A 24781-nucleotide genomic window follows, 5' to 3' on the forward strand; every position below is an offset into this window, starting at 1 on the left:
TCTCCCCATCCCCCCGGGTGGGCTTCCCACAATCCTGGCACTTGAAGGGATTCTCACCAGTGTGGGTCTGTCGGTGAAGGTGCAGGGAATAGTTCCTGGCGAAGAACTTCCCACAGTGCTCACACTTGTACTTCTTCTGTCTGGAGGGCCGCTGTGGTTGGGTTGTGTCTTCTTGAGGGTCTTCATCATACGTCCCTTTGAAAGAGCATTTTCGGGGTCTTCTTGGTTCGTGGCTCCCTTGTGTATCATCTGGCTGCTGTTGGCCATCGTGCTCCACGTCCACCGTGGGGCTCTGGAGCTCCTCTTTGGGCTCTTGCAGCATCCCCCTCTGCTCTTCCCTGGGCTGGCACTGCTCCTCCTTCTGCTTGTCTGTCCCAGCCCCTGTGGGGAGACCAAAGGGGCTCAGCTGGGGGCTCTTAAGGCAAATGAAGAGCAGCCACCTACTCCATGTCTCTGCCTGCTCGGCTCCCTCCCTTCCCTTCTCCTCCTCCTCACGCCCTGCATGGCCTTGCGTGTTGGTGTCGTGTTGTGCTTTGAGCCCCGAGGGCACCTGAGCCCCACCCAGATGCTCCCTTGCCCCTTTCCCTCCAGGGATTGAGAGAAAAATTGAACCAAAGGCCCAGAGGGGATCCAGACAAGGACAGGGGCGGAACGACTCCCCCGTTATGGACTCGAGCAACAGACAGACTCCATCAGGGAAGGAAGAAAGAACAGCAATCGAATTTGAACACCCCCACCCCCACCAGTGTACCAATGCATTACAGTGAGAAATACAACCACATCTTCAAAACACCTTCCCCCCCCATCCCTTCTTCCCAGGCTCAGCTTTGCTCCCCATTTCTCTCCCTCCTCCCCCCACCGGCGCAGGGGGCAGGGATGGGGGTTGGGGTCAGTCCATCACCCGTTGTCTCTGCCGCTCCTTCCTCCTCAGGGGGAGGACTCCTCACACTCCTCCCCTGCTCCGGCGTGGGCTCCCTCCCACGGGACACAGTCCTCCACGATCTTCCTCCCACGTGGGTCCCTCCCAGGGGCTCTGGGGGGGCATCTGCTCCCTCGTGGGTCTCCATGGGTGCAGGGCAGTCTCTGCTCCAGAGCACCTCCCCTCTCCTGACGTCCTTCCTCACCCTCGCTGTTTGCAGAGGTATTTCCCTCCCACCCTCCTCCTCTTTCTCCTCCGCCTCCCAACTTCTCTTTTTTAAATCCCTTATGTGAGACCACGACGCCGTCGCTAATTGGCTCGGCCTTGGCCAGGGGCGGGTCCGACTTGGAGCCCGGGTTGCTTTGAGCATCTTCTCCCAGGAGCCCCCCCTGTAGCCCCCTCCCCCGCTCCCAACCCCTCCACACACAAACCAGCACAACAGGCTGCAGCCGGGTGGGTGCTGAGCCCCGGGCAGGGGGTGCTGAGCACCCCGAGAGGCGGCAGCAGGTACCTGCCTGTACACTGCCTGTACCCTGCCTGCGTTACTGGCAAGGGGGGGACACCCAGGAGTGCTGCGGGTTATGGGGGGCGGCTGAACGTGGGTTTTCCATCCCTCAGGGAAATCCCTGCAGGGAAGGGGGGGGCTGTGCAGCTCCATCGCTGGCCCTCTCGGGCGGTGGGGGGAGTTTTGGGGGGCGCTGTGAAAGTGAGGACCAAGCGTGGGCGCTGATCAGCATGAAGAATGCGGAGGAGTAGGTGAGGATTAAGGCTGGAAGAGGCGGAGGGAAGGAGGAGGAGCAGGACCAGAAGAAGGAGTGATGGAGGAGGTGCAGAAGGAGGAGGGATGGAGGAGAGGGAGGGATGGAGGAGGAGCAGGAGGAGTGAGGATGAAGGAGGGGGAGGGATGGAGGAGGAGCAGGACCAGCAAGAGGGAACACACACACAATCGGCCGTAATTAAGCCGGGGACGGGAATAGACCGCGACTGCCGACTCAGTTGAAGACCAAGAAGCCGTGTCCCCCCTCACCCTTTGAGTTGGGCCACAAGAATTACAAGACACTCTACGCTGACATCGCCACGAGGCGCGTTGTTAACCAGTGAGGGACAAAGCGATAAGAAACCGGCCCCGGTCACTACAGTCCCGGTGTCTCCGTGTGGGCTGAAGTGTAGAAATCCAGGGAAGTTCTTTGGGGCGGGGCGCTGGCCGGGGGGAATTACCACCAGCCCCCAGCTCTGCGCCCACACGGGATAAATCAATCCCTCTGCTCGGGGTGTGTGTTGGTGTCTGGCACCGGGGGTGAACGACCCCGCTTGTGGGACAAGAGTTCTGGGGACCCAGATGGGACCGCGCTGACAGCCTTGCCCAGTTCATCTTCTGGTGTACAAAAAGGTGCATTAGGAAACTCCTTTTGGGTACCAAAATGGGAGCTACTACTTCCCAGGAGACACCTCTCTGCTCTCCTCTAGGAGGCATCCTGAGAAATAGGAATAAAGTAGGAGGCGATTAATGAGTTTAATAAATTACGAAATTAACTCAGAGATTCCTCTCTGTGCCAGAATGGCCTTTGCCATTGCTCGGTCGAGAGTTACGTTGCAAGTTAAATGCACAATTAACCTTCTCTGAAGACTCTGTTCAGTTCCATATTCCTCCAGAGAACGCACGGAGAGCCCAGCTATGCTGGTTAACTGGGAAGAATCCTGCAGAAGAAGAGACTATTCCAGACAAATTATTAAATGCGGTAATAGCCATAGTGTGGCCATCAGGAACGCCGGGACAAGCCAAGAATGTGACTCTGGAAAAGATGGAGCTAAAAGCAGGAGCCCAGCTGGTAAGGAAGAAACAAAATGCCAGCCACCTGGAAGCTCGGAAAGGACTAGACCCTATAATAAACCCTTTTTGGAAGGTGGACAGTGAAGGGAATGTCAATCAGAGTTCAATGCTCCAATGCTACTGGTGAGAAAACCTCACTCTCCTGAACACAGGTTGGTACAGGGTTGAAGGGGAGTGAATGTGAGAACTCCAGACGTGCACCCTGTGGTCCCGAATCCGTATCCCCTCCTCGCCTCGGTCCCGGACAGTAATACTGGTTTTACAGGACTGCATTTGAAAGATGCTTTCTTCCGTATACCGGTGGTCGAGCAGAGCCAGACTGTTTCTGCTTTGGACTGGGAAAACCCGACCACCGGGCGGAAGATGCAGCTCTCTTGGACGGCCCCTCCCCACGGATTCAAAACCAGCCCCACGCTCTTTGGTACCAGAATGAGAACAGTGGCGCAGAGAGTACAAAACCAAAATATTGTTGCAATCTGTGGACAATTTACTAATTGATCTGATCGCTCTGAGGAGGGTTTAGAGGCCACACGCAGTTTCCTCAGTTTTTCTGGCATTGCTGGCAGCGGTTGGGCATCTCCCCGGGGTGGATGCGCTGGTGCAAGATGAGTGTTTGCTTCTGAGGAAAGGATTCCCCACAGTCAGAGCAGGAAGAAGGTTTCTCTCCAGTGTGGGTCCTCCGATGCGTGGAAAGGCTCGAGCTGTGGCTGAAGCACTCCCCACACTCCAGGCACTTGTACGGTCTCTCTCCCTTATGGACCCTGTGGAGGGAGATGAGGCTGGAGAAGTCCTTGAAGGTCTTCCCGCAATCTGGGCACTTGTAGGGTCGTTCTCCCGTGTGATTTCTTTGGTGACGTCTCATGCTGTTACTCCAGCGGAAGATCTTCCCACACTCGGGGCATTTAGAGGTCCCCCGCTTGGCGCAGGCCACCAGCTTGCTCGTGGCTGCATGGGTGTTCTTCACGCCATCCCCTTGTCCTGTCAGTGTCTGCTCCTCCTTGCTCTCCAACTTCTCCTCCAGCACCGGGGGTGCTTGTCCTGGCTCCAGCTGGGTGCTTGGTGCCTGCTGGAGAAAGACAAAGCCATTGCCCCAACTCAGGAACCACCCTGCAGCCCTGCAGCAAGGAGGTTCTTCCAGGGCAGCTCCATTCCTTGGAGGTCTCCAGTCCAACCTCCTGCTCCCAGCAGGACCATCCCCACCGCTAGTTCAACCCAACCTGGGGACAGAGCAAATCCATCCCCAGGGCCATCTCCCAGCCCAGCACTGCTGCCACGCTGGGAGCAGGAGTCCCAGCACAGCCCCACCACGTGCTTCTCCAGGCCATCCCCACCCACAGCTCCACCAGGGACTGCGACATCTCACGCTAAACCCTCCCAAGGCCTCACCATTGTGAAGGGCTTGCTGATGCCTCCTGAGGTGATAACTCTGCTGGAAGCTCTTCCCGCAGTGTGAGGATGGGTACGGTCTCTCTGGTTTGTGGGTGCGTTTGTGCTTCATTAGGTCTGAGGTAAGGGAGAAGCGTTTCCCACACGTGGTGTAGACAAAGTGCTTCTCCTTGGTGTGTGTCGTCTGGTGACGCAGGAGGTTTCCTGTCTGTGTGAAGCTCTTCCCACAATCGCAGCACTTGTAGGGCTTCTCTCCCGTGTGGGTCCGTCTGTGATGGCTCAGGCTGCTCCCGCAGGCGAAGACATTCCCACAGTCCTCACACTTGTACATCTTCTGTCCGGCGCTACTCGGTGGTTGGGTTGTGTCTTCTTGAGGGTCTTCAGCGTAGGTCCCTTTGAAAGAGCATTTTCGGGGTTTTCTTGGTCCGTGGCTCCCTTGCGTATCATCTGGCTGCCATTGGCCATCGTGCTCCACGTCCACCGTGGGGCTCTGCGGCTTCCCTTCGGGCCCTTGCAGCATCCCCCTCTGCTCTTCCCTGGGCTGGCACTGCTCCTCCTTCTGCTTGTCTGTCCCAGCCCCTGTGGGGAGACCAAAGGGGCTCTTAAGGCACATGAAGAGCAGCCACCTACTCCAGCAGCTCCCACCAAGACCAGGATCATCCAGTACAGTGCTGCCAGCAGCTGGAGCCCCTCTAGCATCGGTGAGTGCGTAAAGTCACAGGGGCTGTGTGTGTGTGTGTTGGGTGTGGACTTGAAGGTGTGAGGGTTGTGTTTGTGTGTGGGTGTGCACAAGCACGTGTAGAAATGGGGGATGTAAGTGCACAGGTGCCCATGGTGGGCGTGGGGGTGTGTGTGCACGCGTGTGTGTGTGCATGTGTTTGTGTGGTTCCACTCTTCGTTCTTCAGCTCCACGTCCATCCCTCCCGCTCCTCCATTCTGAACCCTACTCCACCACGCCTCCCCCACTCCACACCACCATCCATCCTTGGTCCCCATTTTCAGCCCTCCAAAACTTCCCCCGCGAGGACCGGGGATGGAGATGGGGCAGGTCGGGATGGGGCAGGGTTCGGCTGTTGGCTGCTCCCACCCACTGGGGGTGAACCCAGGAAGGGGGAAAAAGAGAAAAAGGAAGAAAACCCATGGGTCGAGGCAAAAAATATTTTGTCAGGAGGAGACTGGAGGAGGCCATCACTCACCCCTGACCACAGGGAGATGGATGCCCAGCCAGTTCCTCACTGAAACCTGGACAACCCCCACTTGCAAACCCCCTCCTCGCCATTTTATGGATGAGCACGACGCGATACAGGGTTAAGGCCCCTCCGAGGACTCACCATTGTGAAGGGCTTTTTCATGCTCTCTAAGGTGAGAACACCGCAGGAATTTCTTCCCACAGTGCGAGCAGGGGTACGGTCTCTCTCCTGTGTGAGTTTGTTGGTGTCTAAGGAGGCTTGTGCTATCAGAGTAGCGTTTCTCACATGTGGTGCAGGGAAAGGGCTTCTCCTTGGTGTGTGTCATCTTGTGACGCCGGAGTTGCCCACTTGTCGCGAAGCTCTTCCCACAATCCTGGCACTTGAAGGGCTTCTCTCCCGTGTGGGTCCGTTGGTGATTTCTCAGGTCTTTTCCCCAGCCAAAGACCTTCGCACAATACTCACACATGTACTCCTTGTCTCTGGAGCTACTCGGTGGTTGGGCTGCGCCTTCTTCAGTGTCTTCAGCAGACATCCCTTGGAAAGAGCATTTTTGGTGTTCTCTTGGTACCCCATCCTTCCTCTTCCTCTTCCTCCTCCTCCTCTATCCCTCCCCCATCCCTCCTCCTTCTTCACCCTGGAACAGCACCCACCCTTCATTCCCAATTTCACATGACCAAATATCACCCCACACCCCTGTGAGGGCTGGGGATGGAAATGGAGCAGGTCGGGATGGGGCAGGGTTGGGCTTTTGCCTGCTCCCACCCGCTGGGGGTGAACCCGAGAAGGGGGAAAAAGAGAAAAAGTGAGAGAACCCGTGGGCGGAGGTTTTTTAATAGTTTGTCAGGAGGAGACTGGAGGAGGCCATCACTTGCCCCTGCCCAGGGGGAGATGGATGCCCAGCCAGTTCCTCACCAAAACCTGGACAACCCCAACCCGCAAACCCCCTCCTCTCCATTTTATGGATGAGCACGATGCGATACGGGGTTAAGGCCCCTCCGAGGACTCACCATTGTGAAGGGCTTCTTGATGCACTCTGAGGTGACAACGTTGCTGGAAATTCATCCCACAGTGCCAGCAGGTGTACGGTCTCTCTCCTGTGTGAGTTTGTTTGTGTCTAATGAGGGTTGAGCTATCGGAGAAGCTTCTCCCACATGTGGTGCAGGGAAAGGGCTTCTCTGTGGTGTGTGTCATCTGGTGACGCTGGAGGTTTCCAATTGTCCTGAAGCTCTTCCTACAATCCTGGCACTTGAAGGGCTTCTCTCCCGTGTGGGTCCATTGGTGATATCTCAAGGTGGTCCTAGAGGCCAAGGCCTTGCCACAATACTCACACACGTACTTCTTGTCTCTGGAGCTACTCGGTGGTTGGGTGGTGCCTTCTTCAGGGTCTTCAGCAGACATACCTTTGAAAGAGCATTTCTGGTGTTCTCTTGGTACCCCATCCTTCCTCTTCCTCCTCCTCCTCTATCCCTCCCCCATCCCTCCTCCTTCTTCACCCTGGAACTGCACCCACCCTTCATTCCCAATTTCCTATGCTCAAATATATCCCCGGGGGGGTTTACCACAATCCTGGCACTTGAAGGGATTCTTACTAGAGTGGGTCCATCGGTGATGGCGCAGGCTTTTCTCCCAGGGGCTCTGGGGGGGCATCTGCTCCCCCGTGCCTCTCCATGGGTGCAGGGCAGTCTCTGCTACAGAGCACCACCTCCCTCCTGACCTTCACCTTCCTCACCCTCGCTGTTTGCAGAGGTATTTCCCTCCCACCCTCCTCCTCTTTCTCCTCCTCCTCCCAACATCTCTTTTTTAAATCCCTTATCTCAGACCTCGACACCTCGACGCTGTCGCTAATTGGCTCGACCTTGGCCAGGGGTGGGTCTGACTTAGAGACCAGGCAGCTTTGTGCATCTATTGCCAGGAGCCCTCCCTGTAGCCCCTTCCCCTGCTCCCAACCCCTCCACACACAAACCAGCACAACAGGGTGCAGCCGGGTGGGTGCTGAGCCCCGGGCAGGGGGTGCTGAGCAACCCGAGAGGCGGCAGCAGTTACCTGCCTGTACCCTGCCTGTGCCCTGCCTGTACCCTGCCTTCACCCTGCCTGTGGGACCGGCAAGGGGGTGTGGTGGTTTAGGCCCTGCCGGGACCCGAGACCACGTTGCCACTGCCCCTCCCCCAACCTCGGAACAGACGGGGCAGGGAGTGAAATACAAACCCTGGGGTTGAGATAAGGAAAAATTATTACAACAGTGCAACAGCAACAAAACGAACAACAACAATAACAGTGATAACAATGAACAGAACAAGAGATATACCGCACGGATACAGCAGTGAGGGGACTGACCCGGACAAAAGCCGTTCCTGCTCTTCCCGCGCTTTGGCGCCTGGACCTGACCTCAGCGTGGTATTGAATAACCCGGCTAGAGCTGCCTCCCCACTGCTGGGGAGACTTAACCCTATCCTAGCTGAACCAGGACATACCTGCTGGGGGTGATCAAAGGAAGGGGGAACAAAGAGAAAAAGTGAGAGAACCCGTGGGTGGAGGTAAAAACTGGTTTGTCGGGAGGAGACTGGAGGAGGTCACAACTCACCCCTTCCCAACGGGGAGATGGATGCCCAGCCAGTTCCTCACCAAAACTTGGCCAACCCCCACCTGCAAACTCCCTGCTCTCCATTTTATGGATGAGCACGATGCAATAGGGGGTTAAGGCCCCTCCGAGGACTCACCATTGTGAAGGGCTTTTTGATGTTCTCTGAGGTGAGAACGTCGCAGGAATTTCTTCCCACAGTGGTTACAGGGGTACGGTCTCTCTCCTGTGTGAGTTTGTTCGTGTCTAAAGAGGTTTGATCTATCAGAGAAGCATCTCCCACACGTGGTGCAGGGAAAGGGCTTCTCCTTGGAGTGTGTCATCTGGTGACGCAGGAGATCTCTACTTGTCACGAAGTTCTTCCCACAATCCTGGCAATTGAAGGGCTTCTCTCCTGTGTGGGTCAATCGGTGATATCTCAGCTTGGTCCTTGAGCCAAAGACCTTCCCACAATACTCACACATGTTCTTCTTGTCTCTGGAGCTACTCGGTGGTTGGGCTGCGCCTTCTTCAGTGTCTTTAGCAGACATCCCTTTGAAAGAGCATTTTTGGTGTTCTCTTGGTACCCCATCCTTCTTCCTCTTCCTCCTCTATCCCTCCCCCATCCCTCCTCCTTCTTCACCCTGGAACAGCACCCACCCTTCATTCCCAATTTCACATGCCCAGAAATCACCCCGTCCACCCCGAGAGGGCTTCCCACAATCCTGGCACTTGAAGAGATTCTCACCAGTGTGGGTCCGTCGGTGACGGCGCAGGCTGTTCTCCCAGGTGAAATCCTTCCCACAGTGCTCACACTTGTACTTCTTCTGTCTGGAAGTCCTCTCTGGTTGGGTTGTGGATTCTTGAGGGTCTTCATCATACGTCCCTTTGACAGACCGTTCTTGGAGACTTCTTGTTCCGTGGCTCCCTTGTGTATCATCTGGCTGCTGTTGGCCATCGTGCTCCACGTCCACCGTGGGGCTCTGGGGCTCCTCTTCGGGCCCTTGCAGCATCCCCCTCTGCTCTTCCCTGGGCTGGCACTGCTCCTCCTTCTGCTTGTCTGTCCCAGCCCCTGTGGGAGACCAAAGGGGCTCAGTTGGGGGCTCTTAAGGCACATGAAGAGCAGCCACCTACTCCATGTCTCTGCCTGCTCGGCTCCCTCCCTTCCCTTCTCCTCCTTCTCACACCCCGCATGGCCTTGCCCGTTAGCGCCATGTTGTGCTCTGAGTCCTGAGGCCGGGGGGGATCCAGACAAGGACGGTGGTTCTGTGTGTGTTGCTCCCCCATTAAGGGCTCGGGCAACAGACAGACTCCATTGGGGAAGGAAGAAAGAACAGCAATCGAATTTGAACACCCCCACCCCCACCAATGTACCAATGCAACAGACCAGGACAGTGAGAAATACAACCACATCTTCAAAACACCTTCCCCCCCCATCCCTTCTTCCCGGACTCAGCTTCGCTCCCCATTTCTCTCCCTGCTCCCCCCGCTGGTGCAGGGGGCAGGGATGGGGGTTGGGGTCAGTCCATCACCCGTTGTCTCTGCCGCTCCTTCCTCCTCAGGGGGAGGACTCCTCACACTCCTCCCCTGCTCCGGCGTGGGCTCCCTCCCACGGGAGACAGTCCTCCACGATCTTACTCCCACGTAAGACCCTCCCAGGGGCTCTGGGGCGGCATCTGCTCCCCCGTGGGTCTCCATGAGTGCAGGGCAGTCTCTGGTCCGTCTCACCACCCCCCTCCTGACGTCCTTCCTCACCCTCGCTGTTTGCAGAGGTATTTCCCTCCCACCCTTCTCCTCCTTCTCCTCCTCCTCCAATCTTCTCTTTTTTAAATCCCTTATCTCAGAGCGCGACGCCATCGCTAATTGACTCTGACTGGGCCTTGGCCAGGGGAGGGTCCGACTTGGAGCCAGGGGGAGCTTTGAGCATCTTCTCCCAGGAGCCCCCCCTGTAGCCCCCTCCCCCGCTCCCCACCCCTCCACACACAAACCAGCACAACAGGGTGCAGCCGGGTGAGTGCTGAGCCCCAGGAAGGGGGTGCTCAGCACCCCGAGAGATGGCAGCAGGTACCCTGACTGTACTCTGCCTGTATCCTGCCTGCGGAACTGGAAAGGGGGTGGGGAGGTTTAGGTCCTGCCAGGAACCAAGACCACTATGCCGCTGCCCCTCCCCCAACCTCGGACCGGACGGGGCAGGGAGTGAAATACAAACCCTGGGGTTGAGATAAGGAAAAATTAATACAACAGTGTTACAACAACAATAGCAATAATAGTGATAACAATGAACAGAACAAGAGATATACCTCACGGATACAGCAGTGAGGGGACCAACCCGGACAAAAGCTGTCCCTGCTCTTCCCGCGCTTGGGCGCCTGGACCTGACCTCAGCGTGGTATTGAATAACCCGGCTAGAGCTGCCTCCCCAATTCTGGGGAAACTTAACCCTATCCTAGCTGAACCAGGACAGATGCCCAGCCAGTTCCTCACCAAAACCTGGACAACCCCCACCCGCAAACCCCCTCCTCTCCATTTTATGGATGAGCACGATGCCATACGGGGTTAAGGTACCTCCAAGGACTCACCATTGTGAAGGGTTTCTTGATGCTCTGTGAGGTGAGAACGTCGCAGGAATTTCTTCCCACAGTGGTAGCAGGGGTACGGTCTCTCTCCTGTGTGAGTTTGTTCGTGTCTAAAGAGGTTTGATCTATCAGAGAAGCATCTCCCACACGTGGTGCAGGGAAAGGGCTTCTCCTTGGTGTGTGTCCTCTGGTGACGCAGGAGATCCCCACTTGTTCTGAAGCTCTTCCCACAATCCTGGCACTTGAAGGGCTTCTCTCCCGTGTGGGTCAAACGGTGATATCTCAGGGTGGTCCTTGAGCCCAAGGCCTTGCCACAATACTCACACACGTACTTCTTGTCTCTGGAGCTACTCGGTGTTTGGGCTGCGCCTTCTTCAGTGTCTTCAGCAGACATCCCTTGGAAAGAGCATTTTTGGTGTTCTCTTGGTACCCCATCCTTCCTCTTCCTCCTCCTCCTCTATCCCTCCCCCATCCCTCCTCCTTCTTCACCCTGGAACAGCACCCACCCTTCATTCCTAATTTCACATGTACAAAAATATCCCCACCCACCACGGGTTGGCTTCCCACAATCCTGGCACTTGAAGAGATTCTCACCAGTGTGGGTCCGTTGGTGATGGCGCAGGGAATAGTTCCTGGTGAAGACCTTCCCACAGTGCTCACACTTGTACTTCTTCTGTCTGGAGGTCCTCTCTGTTTGGGTTGTGTCTTCTTCAGAGTCTTCATCATACGTCCCTTTGAAAGAGCATTTTCGGGGTCCTCTTCTTCTGTGGCTCCCTTGTGTATCATCTGGCTGCTGTTGGCCATCGTGCTCCACGTCCACCGTGGGGCTCTGGGGCTCCTCTTCGGGCCCTTGCAGCATCCCCCTCTGCTCTTCCCTGGGCTGGCACTGCTCCTCCTTCTGCTTGTCTGTCCCAGCCCCTGTGGGGAGACCAAAGGGGCTCAGCTGGGGGCTCTTAAGGCACATGAAGAGCAGCCACCTACTCCATGTCTCTGCCTGTTCGGCTCCCTCCCTTCCCTTCTCATCCTTCTCACGTCCTGCACGGTCTTGCCAGCTTGCCCGTTGGCGTCGTGTTGTGCTTTGAGCCCCAAGGGCACCTGAGTCCCACCCAGATGCTCCCTTGTCCCTTTCCCACCAGGGATTGGGAGAAAAATTAAACGATAGGCCGGGAGGGATCCAGACAAAGACAGGGGAGGGATGACTCCCCCGTTATGGGCTTGAGCAACAGACAGACTCCATCGGGGAAGGAAGAAAGAACAGCCATCGAATTTGAACACCCCCACCCCCACCAATGTACCAATGCGACAGAGCAGGACAGTGAGAAATACAACCACAGCTTCAAAACACCTTCCCCCCCCATCCCTTCTTCCCGTTCTCAGCTTTGCTCCCCATTTCTCTCCCTGCTCCCCCCACCGGCGCAGGGGGCAGGGATGGGGGTTGGGGTCAGTCCATCACTCGTTTTCTCTGTCGCTCCTTCCTCCTCAGGGGGAGGACTTCTCACACTCCTCCCCTGCTCCGGCGTGGGCTCCCTCCCACGGGACACAGTCTTCCACGATCTTCCTCCCATGTGGGTCCCTCCCAGGGGCTCTGGGGGGGCATCTGCTCCCCCGTGGGTCTCCATGGGTGCAGGGCAGTCTCTGCTCCAGAGCACCTCCCCCCTCCTGACGTCCTTCCTCACCCTCGCTGTTTGCAGAGGTATTTCCCTCCCACCCTCCTCCTCTTTCTCCTCCTCCTCCCAACTTCTCTTTTTTAAATCCCTTATCTCAGAGCGCGACACCGTCGCTAATTGGCTCAGCCTTGGCCAGGGGCGGGTCCGACTTGGTGCCAGGGGAGCTTTGAGCATCTTCTCCCAGGAGCCCCCCCTGTAGCCCCTTCCCCCGCTCCCAACCCCTCCACACACAAACCAGCACAACAGGCTGCAGCCGGGTGGGTGCTGAGCCCCGGGCAGGGGGTGCTGAGCACCCCGAGAGGCGGCAGCAGGTACCTGCCTATACCCTGCCTGTACCCTGCCTGTACCCTGCCTGCGGGACCGGCAAGGGGGGGGACACCCAGGAGCGCTGCGGGTTATGGGGGGCGGCTGGACCTGGATTCTCCATCCCTCAGGGAAATCCCTGCAGGGAAGGGGGGGCTGGGCATCTCCATCGCTGGCCCTCTCGCGGGGTGTGGGGAGTTTTGGGGGGCGCTGTGAAAGTGGGGACCAAGCATGGGCGCTGGTCAAGTGTGAAGAAGGCGGAGGGATGGAGGAGGAGTAAGGCTGGAAGAGAGGGGGGGGAGGAGGAGGAACAGGACCAAGAGAAGGAGGGATGAAGGTCGAGCAGAAGGAGGAGGGATGGAAGAGAGGGAGGGGTGGAGGAGGAGCACGACCAGCAAGAGGGGACACACACACAATCGGCCGTAATTAAGCCGGGGACGGGAATAGACCGCGACTGCCGACTCAGTTGAAGACCAAGAAGCCGTGTCCCCCCTCACCTTTGAGTTGGGCCACAAGAATTACAAGACACTCTACGCTGACATCGCGACGAGGCGCGTTGTTAACCAGTGAGGGACAAAGCGATAAGAAACCGGCCCCGGTCACTACAGTCCCGGTGTCTCCGTGTGGGCTGAAGTGTAGAAATCCAGGGAAGTTCTTTGGGGCGGGGCGCTGGCCGGGGGGAATTACCACCAGCCCCCAGCTCTGCGTCCACACGGGATAAATCAATCCCTCTGCTCGGGGTGTGTGTTGGCGTCTGGCACTGGGGGTGAACGACCCCGCTTGTGGGACAAGAGTTCTGGGGACCCAGATGGGACCGCGCTGACAGCCTTGCCCAGTTCATCTTTTGGTGTACAAAAAGGTGCATTACGAAACTCCTTTTGGGTACCAAAATGGGAGCTACTACTTCCCAGGAGACACCTCTCTGCTCTCCTCTAGGAGGCATCCTGAGAAATGGGAATAAAGTAGGAGGCGATTAATGAGTTTAATAAACTACGAAATTAATTCAGAGATTCCTCTCTATGCCAGAATGGCCTTTGCCATTGCTCGGTCGAGAGTTACGTTGCAAGTTAAATGCACAATTAACCTTCTCTGAAGACTCTGCTCAGTTCCATATTCCTCCAGAGAACCCACGGAGAGCCCAGCTATGCTGGTTACCAGGGAAGAATCCTGCAAAAGAAGAGACTATTCCAGACAAATTATTAAATGCGGTAATAGCCATAGTGTGGCCATCAGGAACGCCGGGACGAGCCAAGAATGTGACTCTGGAAAAGATGGAGCTAAAAGCAGGAGCCCAGCTGGTAAGGAAGAAACAAAATGCCAGCCACCTGGAAGCTCGGAAAGGACTAGACCCTATAATAAACCCTTTTTGGAAGGTGGACAGTGAAGGGAATGTCAATCAGAGTTCAATGCTCCAATGCTACTGGTGAGAAAACCTCACTCTCCTGAACACAGGTTGGTACAGGGTTGAAGGGGAGTGAATGTGAGAACTCCAGACGTGCACCCTGTGGTCCCGAATCCGTATCCCCTCCTCGCCTCGGTCCCGGACAGTAATACTGGTTTTACAGGGCTGCATTTGAAAGATGCTTTCTTCCGTATACCGGTGGTCGAGCAGAGCCAGACTGTTTCTGCTTTGGACTGGGAAAACCCGACCACTGGGCGGAAGATGCAGCTCTCTTGGATGGCCCCTCCCCACGGATTCAAAACCAGCCCCACGCTCTTTGGTACCAGAATGAGAACGGTGGCGCAGAGAGTACAAAACCAAAATATTGTTGCAACATGTGGACAATTTACTAATTGATCTGATCGCTCTGAGGAGGGTTTAGAGGCCACACGCAGTTTCCTCAGTTTTTCTGGCATTGCTGGCAGCGGTTGGGCATCTCCCCGGGGTGGATCCGCTGGTGCAAGATGAGTGTTTGCTTCTGAGTAAAGGATTCCCCACAGTCAGAGCAGGAAGAAGGTTTCTCTCCAGTGTGGGTCCTCCGATGCGTGGAAAGGCTCGAGCTGTGGCTGAAGCACTCCCCACACTCCAGGCACTTGTACGGTCTCTCTCCCTTATGGACCCTGTGGAGGGAGATGAGGCTGGAGAAGTCCTTGAAGGTCTTCCCGCAATCTGGGCACTTGTAGGGTCGTTCTCCTGTGTGATTTCTTTGGTGACGTCTCATGCTGTTACTCCAGCGGAAGATCTTCCCACACTCGGGGCATTTAGAGGTCCCCTGCTTGGCGCGGGCAATCAGCTTGCTCGTGGCTGCATGGGTGTTCTTCACGCCATCCCTTTGTCCCGTCGATGTCTGCTCCTCCTTGCTCTCCAACTTCTCCTCCAGCACCGGGGGTGCTTGTCCTGGCTCCAGCTGGGTGCTCGGTGCCTGCTGGAGAAAGAGAAATCCATTGCACTAAGCCATCCCCACCCACAGCTCCCCCAGGGCCTGGGACATCTCAGGCTATAGCCCCCAAGGCCTCACCATTGTGAAGGGCTTCCTGATGCCTCTGATAACTGTGCTGGAAGATGTGAGGGTGGGATTTGTTTGTGGGTGCGCACAATTTTTTCTCCCTCCTCCCCCCACCGGTGCAGGGGGCAGGGATGGGGGTTGGGGTCAGTCCATCACCCGTTGTCTCTGCTGCTCCTTCCTCCTCAGGGGGAGGACTCCTTACACTCCTCCCCTGCTCCGGTGTGGGCTCCCTCCCACGGGAGACAGTGTCCAGCATCTTCCTCCCATGTGGGTCCCTCCCAGGGGCTCTGGGGTTCATCTGCTCCCCCGTGGGTCTCCATGGGTGCAGGGCAGTCTCTGCTCCAGAGCACCTCCCCTCTCCTGACGTACTTCCTCACCCTCGCTGTTTGCAGAGGTATTTCCCTCCCACCCTCCTCCTCTTTCTCCTCCTCCTCCCAACTTCTCTTTTTTAAATCCCTTATCTCAGAGCGCGACACCGTCGCTAATTGGCTCAGCCTTGGCCAGGGGCGGGTCCGACTTGGTGCCAGGGCAGCTTTGAGCATCTTCTGCCAGGAGCCCCTCCTGTAGCCCCCTCCCCCGCTCCCAACCCCTCCACACACAAACCAGCACAACAGGGTGCAGCCGGGTGGGTGCTGAGCCCCGGGCAGGGGGTGCTGAGTACCCCGAGAGATGGCAGCAGGTACCCTGCCTGTACCCTGCTTGTACCCTGCCTTCACCCTGCCTGTGGGACCAGGAATTGCGTGTGGTGTTTTAGGCCCTGCCGGGACCTGAGGCCATGATGCCGCTGCCCCTCTCCCACCCTTGGACCGGACAGGGCAGGTAGTGAAATACAAACCCTGGGGTTGAGATAAGGAAAAATTAATACAACAGTGTTACAACAACAAACTGAACAACAACAACAACAATAACAGTGATAACAATGAACAGAACAAGAGATATACCGCACGGATACAGCAGTGAGGGGACCGACCCGGACAAAAGCCGTCCCTGCTCTTCCCGCGCTTGGGCGCCTGGACCTGACCTCAGCGTGGTATTGAATAACCCGGCTAGAGCTGCCTCCCCACTGCTGGGAAACTTAACCCTATCCTTGCTGAACCAGGACATAATCCACCCCTTTATTCTATACCATCTGCGTCATGCCCAGCTGTCATTCAGCTATTAACAATAACAAAAAAAAACAATTAACAAAAGCGCAATATAATTCACGGTATGTTCTCACCCAAAATCGGTTCCCCTTGTGGCACGCATTGGACCTCTCCATCCTCCTGCAGCACCCACCAGGTGCACCCCGGTCCTTGAGCAAAAGCAATCCCGTGGATGGGTTTGCCTTTGCCCGGCGCAGGACTAACCCAGACCATTTTTCGCAGCACATCCCTCATGCGCACCACAGGGACTCTATCCCCATCCACAACACGTGGAAGTTTTGACTGAGCCGGGCCAGCTCGACTGCCAGATCCTCTTGTGTTGACTAACCAAGTGGCCTTTGTCAGATGTGTGTCCCAGTGTTTGAAGGTTCCACCCCCCATTGCTCTCAATGGAGTTTTTAACAGTCCATTGTAGCGCTCGATCTTCCCAGAGGCTGGTGCGTGGTAGGGGATGTGGTAGACCCACTCGATGCCGTGTTCTTCTGCCCAGGCATCTATGAGGTTGTTTCGAAGTGAGTCCCGTTGTCCAACTCAATCCTCTCTGGGGTGCCGTGTCGCCACAGGACTTGGTTTTCAAGGCCCAGGATGTTGTTCCGGGCGGTGGCGTGGGACACTGGATAAGTTTCGAGCCACCCAGTGGTTACTTCCACCATTGTGAGCACGTGGCGCTTGCCTCGGCGGGTCTGTGGCAGTGTGACGTAGTCAATCTGCCAGGCCTCTCCATATTTATATTTCATCCATCGATCTTCATTCCTCTGGTGCTTCACCCATTTGGCTTGTTTGATCGCAGCACACGTCTCACATCCGTGGATGATCTCTGCGATGGTGTCAATGGTGAGGTCCACCCCTCGATCTCGAGCCCACTTGTATGTTGCATCTCTGCCTTGGTGGCCCAAGGTCTCATGGGCCCACCGGGCTATGAACAGTTCACCTTTACGCTGCCAGTCCAAGTCCACCTGAGCCACTCTGATCTTAGCAGCCTGGTCCGCCTGCTGGTTGTGTTGATGTTCATCAGTGGCTCGACTCTTGGGTATATGGGCGTCCACATGGCGCACCTTCACAACGAGGTTCTCCACCCAGGCTGCAATGTCCTGCCATACTTCAGCGGCCCAGACGGGTCTGCCCTTGCGTTGCCAGTTGCTGTTTCCATTGCTGCAACCACATCCACAGGGCATTTGCCACCACCCACGAGTCAGTGTAGAGATAGAGCCTTGGCCACTTTTCTCGCTCAGCAATATCCGAAGCCAGCTGGGTGGCTTTCACCTCTGCGAACCGGCTCGATTCACCTTGTCCCTCAGCAGCTTCAGTGACTCGTCGTGTGGGACTCCACACTGCAGCCTTCCATCGTCGATGTTTTCCCACAATGCGACAAGACCCATCAGTGAACGGGGCATATCGTTTCTCCTCATCTGGCAGCTCGTTATATGGTGGGCCCTCCTCAGCATGTGTCACCTCCTGTTCTGGTGACATCCCAGAACCTTTGTTCTCTGGCCAGTTTGTGATCACCTCCACTATTCCTGGGGGGTCGAGGTTCCCTATTCGAGCCCGTTGTGTTATCAACACAACCCATTTACTCCACGTGGCATCTGTTGCATGATGTGTGGAGGGAGCCTTTCCTTTGAACATCCATCCCAGCACCGGCAGTCGAGGTGCCAGGAGGAGCTGTGTCTCAGTGCCGACCACTTCTGAGGCAGCTCGAACTCCTTCGTACGCTGCCAGTATCTCCTTCTCAGTCAGGGTATAGTTAGCTTCAGAGCCTTTGTATCCCCGGCTCCAAAAGCCCAGTGGTCGGCCTCGGGTTTCCCCATCTGCTCTCTGCCAAAGGCTCCAGGAAGGGCCATTCTCCCCGGCTGCGCTGTAGAGCACGTTCTTAATCTCCTGCCCTGTCCGGACTGGCCCGAGGGCCACTGCCTGGGTAATCTCCTGCTTAATTTGTTCAAAGGCTTGTTGTTTCTCAGGGCCCCATTTAAAATCGTTCTTCTTGCGGGTTACGTGGTAGAGAGGGCTCACAATCAGGCTGTAGTTTGGGATGTGCATCCTCCAGAACCCCACAGCGTCCAGGAAAGACTGAGTCTCCTTTTTGGTGGTTGGTGGGGCCATGGCTGTTATCTTGTTTATCACCTCCATTGGGATGTGGCGAGGCCCATCTTGACATTTTATCCCTAGGAACTGAATCTCCCTTCCAGGCCCCTTAACTTTCTGTCGCTTGATGGCAAAACCAGCCTTCAGGAGGATTTCAATTATCTTCTTTCCTTTCTCAAAGACTTCCTCAGCTGTGTCCCCCCATACAATGACATCATCAATGAACTGCAGGTGTTCTGGAGCCCCACCTTTCTCCAGGGCAGTATGGACCAGTCTATGGCAAATGGTGGAGCTGTGTTTCCACCCCTGGGGCAATCGATTCCAGGTGTACTGGATACCCCTCCAAGTGAACGCAAACTGTGGCCTGCACTCTGGTGCTATTGGAATGGAGAAAAACGCGTTAGCGATGTCAATCGTGGCGTACCACTTGGCTGCCTTCGACTCCAGCTCCTACTGGAGCTCTAGCATGTCCGGCACTGCAGCACTCATTGCTGGCGTAACTTCATTCAGGCCACGGTAGTCCACGGTCAGTCTCCATTCGCCATTAGGTTTTCTCACTGGCCATATAGGGCTGTTGAAAGGTGAGTGAGTCTTGCTGATCACCTCCTGGCTTTCTAGTCGACGGATCAGCTGATGGATGGGGACCAGGGAATCTCGGTTGGTACGGTACTGACGCCGGTGCACCGTCTTGGTGGCAATTGGCACTCGCTGCTCTTCAACCTTAAGCAACCCCACCACCGAGGGGTCCTCTGAGAGGCCGGGTAAGGTGGACAATTGCTCAACCTCCTCCAGGCCAGCTATACCAAAGGCCCACCGGTACCCTTTTGGGTCTTTAAAGTACCCTCTCCTGAGATGATCTATACCTAGGATGCACGGGGCATCTGGGCCAGTCACAATGGGTGCTTATGCCAGTCCTTCCCAGTTAGGCTCACTTCAGCTTCTAATAGGGTCAGCTGTTGGGATCCCCCTGTCACTCCGGAGATGCAGATGGATTTGACCCCACTGTAACTTGATGGCATCAGGGTGCACTGTGCGCCAGTGTCTACCAAGGCCTTATACTCTTGTGGTTCTGATGTGCCAGGCCATCGGATCCACAACGTCCAGTAAATCCGATTATCCCTTTCCTCCACCTGGCTGGAGGCAGGGCCCCTCTAATCCTGCTCACCATCACTCACTTGATCTAAGAGTGACTCCTGCAGGAATGACTTACTGGTCCCCTCAAGAGGGTCAAGCATACTGCTGGCCATTCTATTCTGTCTGGGGGATTTCTGACTAGACACTGGAGCTGCATCTCTCTTGGAAGACTCCCCTTTCATGGTGGTCTTCCCTTTCAGCTGCTGTACTCGTGCAGCAAGGGCGGGAGTGGGCTGTCCATCCCACGACCTTGTGTCTTCTCCATGGTTGCGGAAGAAGAACCACAGGGTGCCCCGTGGTGTGTACCTTCCGCTGTCCTTCTCTTGGGTCGGGAAGCGCCTGCTTCTAATGGCTGAGACATCGGCCTGTGCAGGTGGAATGTAGGACATGACCTCTTCCACTTTCTGGACCCTCTGAGACAGTTCCTCTACAGCTGAAACCCAGGCACGTTGGGAGGAAGGGAGACTTCCCTCATATTGCCGGAGCTGGATAATCATTTCGTCCACTCTCTGAGTCTGGGTGTCTCGCCACCAGGACGCTACTGCTAATGCTTTGGAATGTGCCTCTGGTCCACTTTGCAGGAACTTCTGCCACATCAGCTGTGTGCAAGGGGCCTGATCTGGATCCATTGGTGACCACTCAGCATTCAGATCACCATAGATCATGTCAAACACAGCCATTTCCCTGAGGTTTTGGATGCCTTTCTCCATGTTGGTCCACTTGCCTAACCGACATAGAGCATCATCCTTGTAGGGGTACCTCTCCCTCACAGCGAGCAGGAGTCCCCTCCAAAGGCTGAGGGTTTGAGTCTGTCTCCCTATTGCCTTGTCAATACCAACTTGCTTGGCTAAAGATCCCAGCTGCTTGGCCTCTCTCCCCTCCAATTCCAAAACACCAGCTCCACTATCCCAGCATCGGAGCAGCCAGGTGAAAATCTGCTCGCCTGGAAGGCGGCTGAAATTCTTCCGCATATCTCGCAACTCACTCAGGGATAGAGATTGGGTGATCACCTCCGGCTCTTCCTCCTGTTCTTGTGCTGGGCCTCGCTCATCTCCATCCCTTACTATGCGAGCTGACTTTTTGGTATATTTGGTTTTCTGTATCGGGGCGACTGGTACTGGCGCTGCCTGTCCCCCTGGCCCAGCTGCTGTACCAGCAGGTTCACTTTCAGATCCTGCAGCCCTTTCTCCCCCTTGGGGGCAGTGAGTAGTGTTAAAGATGACACGGTAAGCATGGGCAAGTCCCCAGCACATCGCAGCAAGTTGTGTCTCCTGGGGTTTGTCAGATTGGCAGCACACCTTTTCCAAACAATCCACCACTTTATCAGGACTCTGCATTTGTTCGGGAGTGAAATCCCAGAACACTGGGGGTGACCACTGACCCAGGCACTTGCCCATCTCTTCCCACACACCTTGCCACTCCCAACTATCTGCCCTTGGGGCAGGTTTCCGGGTGGTGCTACTGTTGGAGAAATACTGCATGGCCCAAAACAAGGTCCAGCAGACCTTCAGAAAGCATTGTGCCGCAAGAACACTGCCCTGGATGCTGCAAGGATAGCTAAAACTCTCAAAAACCGAGAGGATCTCTTCCCCTGGCTCACCCACAGAGGGGGTGAGGCCCCTAACAAAAGCCCAGGCAGCAAACAGGTACCGGTTCACCCCCACGAGCAGTGACACAAGCATATTATAAGCAGTCTGCAGCCAGTACAGCAAAACAAGACCCTTGACACATTTTCCACTGCCAACAAACATCAGCACTGGGAACACACAGTGGATAGAAGGATTAATCCAGCCCCACCACGCAAGCAAATTGGGCAGCACTGCAAACGTTCCTTATCAAACAATACAAACAGAAACAGAGAAATAGCACCTAACAGATTGCTCTAACACACTCTGGTCAGGGTTTGTCTTTTTTTTGTCCTTATCTCAAACCTCTCGTGCCCTACGTTGGGCACCAAAAAAGGCTGTGGTGGTTCAGGCCCTGCTGGGACCTGAGACCACGCTGCCGCTGCCCCTCCCTCACCCTTGGACCGGACGGGGCAGGGAGTGAAATACAAACCCTGGGGTTGAGATAAGGAAAAATTAATACAACAGTGCAACAACAACAAACCGAACAACAACAACAACAACAACAGTGATAACAATGAACAGAACAAGAGATATACCGCACGGATACAGCAGTGAGGGGACCGACCCGGACAAAAGCCGTCCCTGCTCTTCCTGCGCTTGGGTGCCTGGACCTGACCTCAGCGTGGTATTGAATAACCCGGCTAGAGCTGCCTCCCCACTGCTGGGAAACTTAACCCTATCCTAGCTGAACCAGGACAGATGGTCAGCCAGTTCCTCACCAAAACCTGGCCAACCCCACCCGCAAACCCCCTCCTCTCCATTTTATGGATGGGCACGATGTGATACGACGTTAAGGCCCCTCCGAGGACTCACCATTGTGAAGGGCTTTTTCATGCTCTCTGAGGTGAGAAAGTCGCCGGAATTTCTTCCCGCAGTGCGAGCAGTGGTACGGTCTCTCTCCTGTGTGAGTTTGTTCATGTCTAATGAGGGCTGTGCTATGGGAGAAGCTTCTCCCACACGTGGTGCAGGGAAAGGGCTTCTCCTTGGTGTGTGTCATCTTGTGATGCCGGAGTTGACCACTTGTCCTGAAGCTCTTCCCACAATCCTGGCACTTGAAGGGCTTCTCTCCCGTGTGGGTCCGTTGGTGATATCTCAGGGTGGTCCTCCATTGAAAGACCTTCCCACAGTAATCACACATGTACTCCTTGTCTCTGGAGCTACTCGGTGGTTGGGCTGAGCCTTCTTCAGTGTCTTCAGCAGACATCCCTTGGAAAGAGCATTTTTGGTGTTCTCTTGGTACCCCATCCTTCCTCTTCCTCTTCCTCCTCCTCCTCTATCCCTCCCCCATCCCTCCTCCTTCTTCACCCTGGAACAGCACCCACCCTTCATTCCCAATTTCACATGTCCAAAAATGTCCCCACCCCCCCACGAGGGCCGGGGATGAAGATGGGGCAAGGTTGGGCTCTTGGCTGCTCCCACCCACTGGGGGTGAACCTGGGAAGGGGGAAAAATCAGAAAAACTGAGAAAACCTGTGCGTGGAGGTAAAAAGTAGTTTGTAAGGAGGAGACTGGAGGAGGCCATCACTCACCCCTGCCCAGGGGGAGATGGATGCCCAGCCAGTTCCTCACCAAAACCTGGACAACCCCCACCCGCAAACCCCCTCCTCTCCATTTTATGGATGAGCACGATGCGATACGGGGTTAAGGCCCCTCCGAGGACTCACCATTGTGAAGGGTTTCTTGATGCTCTCTGAGGTGACAACGTTGCTGGAAATTCTTCCCGCAGTGCGAGCAGGGGTACGGTCTGTCTCCTGTGTGAGTTTGTTCATGTCTAATGAGGGCTGTGCTATGGGAGAAGCTTCTCCCACACGTGGTGCAGGGAAAGGGCTTCTCCTTGGTGTGTGTCATCTGGTGACGCTGGAATTGACCACTTGTCCTGAAGCTCTTCCCACAATCCTGGCACTTGAAGGGCTTCTCTCCCGTGTGGGTCCGTTGGTGATCTCTCAGGCTGCTCGTCGAGCCCAAGAACTTCCCACAATACTCACACATGTACTCCTTGTCTCTGGAGCTACTCGGTGGTTGGGCTGCACCTTCTTCAGTGTCTTCAGCAGACATCCCTTTGAAAGAGCATTTCTGGTGTTCTCTTGGTACCCCATCCTTCCTCTTCCTCTTCCTCCTCATCCTCTATCCCTCCCCCATCCCTCCTCCTTCTAAACCCTGTACCAGCACCCACCCTTCATTACCAATTTCACATGCCCAAAAATCACCCCCACCCCCCCGAGAGGGTAACCCACAATCCTGCAACTTGAAGGGATTCTCACCAGTGTGGGTCTGTCGGTGACGGCGCAAAATCCAGTTCCAGGCGAAGACCTTCCCACATTGTTCACAATTGTACTCCTTCCCTCTGGAGCTACTCTGTGGTTGGGTTGTGTCTTCTTGAGGGTCTTCACCATACATCCCTTTGAAAGAGCATTTTCGGGGTGTTCTTTGTCTGTGGCTCCCTTGCGTATCATCTGGCTGCTGTTGGCCATCGTGCTCCACGTCCACTGTGGGGCTCTGGGGCTCCTCTTTGGTCTCTTGCAGCATCCCCCTCTGCTCTTCCCTGGGCTGGCACTGCTCCTCCTTCTGCTTGTCTGTCCCAGCCCCTGTGGGGAGACCAAGGGGTCTCAGTTGGGGGCTCTTAAGGCACATGAAGAGCAGCCACCTACTCCATGTCTCTGCCTGCTCGGCTCCCTCCCTTCCCTTCTCCTCCTTCTCACACCCCGCATGGCCTTGCCCGTTAGCGCCATGTTGTGCTTTGAGTCCCTGCTGGGACCCGAGACCATGTTGCCACTGCCCCTGCCCCACCCTCAGACCGGACAGGGCAGGGAGTGAAATACAAACCCTGGGGTTGAGATAAGGAAAAATTAATACAACAGTGTTACAGCAACAAACCGAACAATAACAATAACTGTGATAACAATGAACAGAACAAGAGATATACCGCACGGATACAGCAGTGAGGGGACCGACCCGGACAAAAGCTGTCCCTGCTCTTCCCGAGCTTGGGCGCCTGGACCTGACCTCAGCGTGGTATTGAATAACCCGGCTAGACCTGCCTCCCCACTGCTGGGGAGACTTAACCCTATCCTAGCTGAACCAGGACATACCTGCTGGGGGTGAACCCGGGAAGGGGGAACAAAGAGAAAAAATGAGAAAACCCATGGGTGGAGGTAAAAAATAGTTTGTCAGGACGAGACTGGAGGAGGCCAACACTCACCCCTGCCCACGGGGAGATGGATGCCCAGCCAGTTCCTCACTGAAACCTGGACAACCCCCACCTGCAAACCCCCTCCTCTCCATTTTATGGATGGGCATGATGCGATACGGGGTTAAGACCCCTCTGAGGACTCACCTTTGTGAAGGGCTTTTTCATGCTTTCTGAGGTGAGAACGTAGCAGGAATTTCTTCCCGCAGTGCGAGCAGGGGTACGGTCTGTCTCCTGTGTGAGTTTGTTGGTGTCTAAGGAGGCTTGTGCTATCAGAGAAGCTTCTCCCACACGTGGTGCAGGGAAAGGGCTTCTCCTTCATGTGTGTCATCTGGTGACGCCGGAGGTCCCCACTTCTCCTGAAGCGCTTCCCGCAATCCTGGCACTTGAAGGGCTTCTCTCCCGTGTGGGTCCGTTGGTGATCTCTCAGGTTGCTCGTCGAGCGCAAGGCCTTCCCACAATACTCACATACGTACTTCTTCTCTCTGGAGCTACTCGGTGGTTGGGCTGCGCCTTCTTCAGTGTCTTCAGCAGACATCCCTTTGAAAGAGCATTTTTGGTGTTCTCTTGGTACCCCATCCTTCCTCTTCCTCGTCCTCCTCTATCCCTCCCCCATACCTCCTCCTTCTTCACCCTGGAACAGCACCCACCCTTCATTCCCAATTTCACATGACCAAAAATCTCCCCACCCCCCCACGAGGGCCGGGGATGGAGATGGGGCAGGTCGGG

General features: G+C 55.7%; 2 protein-coding genes across 2 annotated transcripts in view; both read right to left on the bottom strand.

Annotated features, from left to right (window-relative positions):
- Window positions 1-24781, bottom strand: part of LOC141936871 (uncharacterized) — a 68910-nt gene that overhangs the window by 27117 nt on the left and 17012 nt on the right. Inside the window, exons 5-12 of the mRNA XM_074854213.1 lie at window positions 11054-11377; window positions 10463-10855; window positions 8632-8955; window positions 8044-8436; window positions 6334-6726; window positions 5468-5860; window positions 4137-4715; window positions 58-381 (exon numbers count right to left, since the gene is read on the bottom strand). Coding sequence (XP_074710314.1) covers window positions 58-381; window positions 4137-4715; window positions 5468-5860; window positions 6334-6726; window positions 8044-8436; window positions 8632-8955; window positions 10463-10855; window positions 11054-11377 — 3123 coding nt within the window. The remainder of the gene's footprint in view (window positions 1-57; window positions 382-4136; window positions 4716-5467; window positions 5861-6333; window positions 6727-8043; window positions 8437-8631; window positions 8956-10462; window positions 10856-11053; window positions 11378-24781) is intronic.
- On the bottom strand, window positions 14504-24616 carry LOC141936915 (uncharacterized). The gene is made up of 5 exons (XM_074854280.1): window positions 24200-24616; window positions 23127-23450; window positions 22530-22922; window positions 21679-22071; window positions 14504-14795 (listed from the first exon to the last, which is right to left on the bottom strand). The coding sequence occupies exons 1-5, from the start codon at window positions 24588-24590 to the stop codon at window positions 14632-14634; spliced, it is 1665 nt and encodes a 554-aa protein (XP_074710381.1). The 5' UTR covers window positions 24591-24616; the 3' UTR covers window positions 14504-14631.

Source organism: Strix uralensis, chromosome 35 (genome assembly GCF_047716275.1).
Source record: "Strix uralensis isolate ZFMK-TIS-50842 chromosome 35, bStrUra1, whole genome shotgun sequence".
Classification (NCBI taxonomy): Eukaryota; Metazoa; Chordata; class Aves; order Strigiformes; family Strigidae; genus Strix; species Strix uralensis.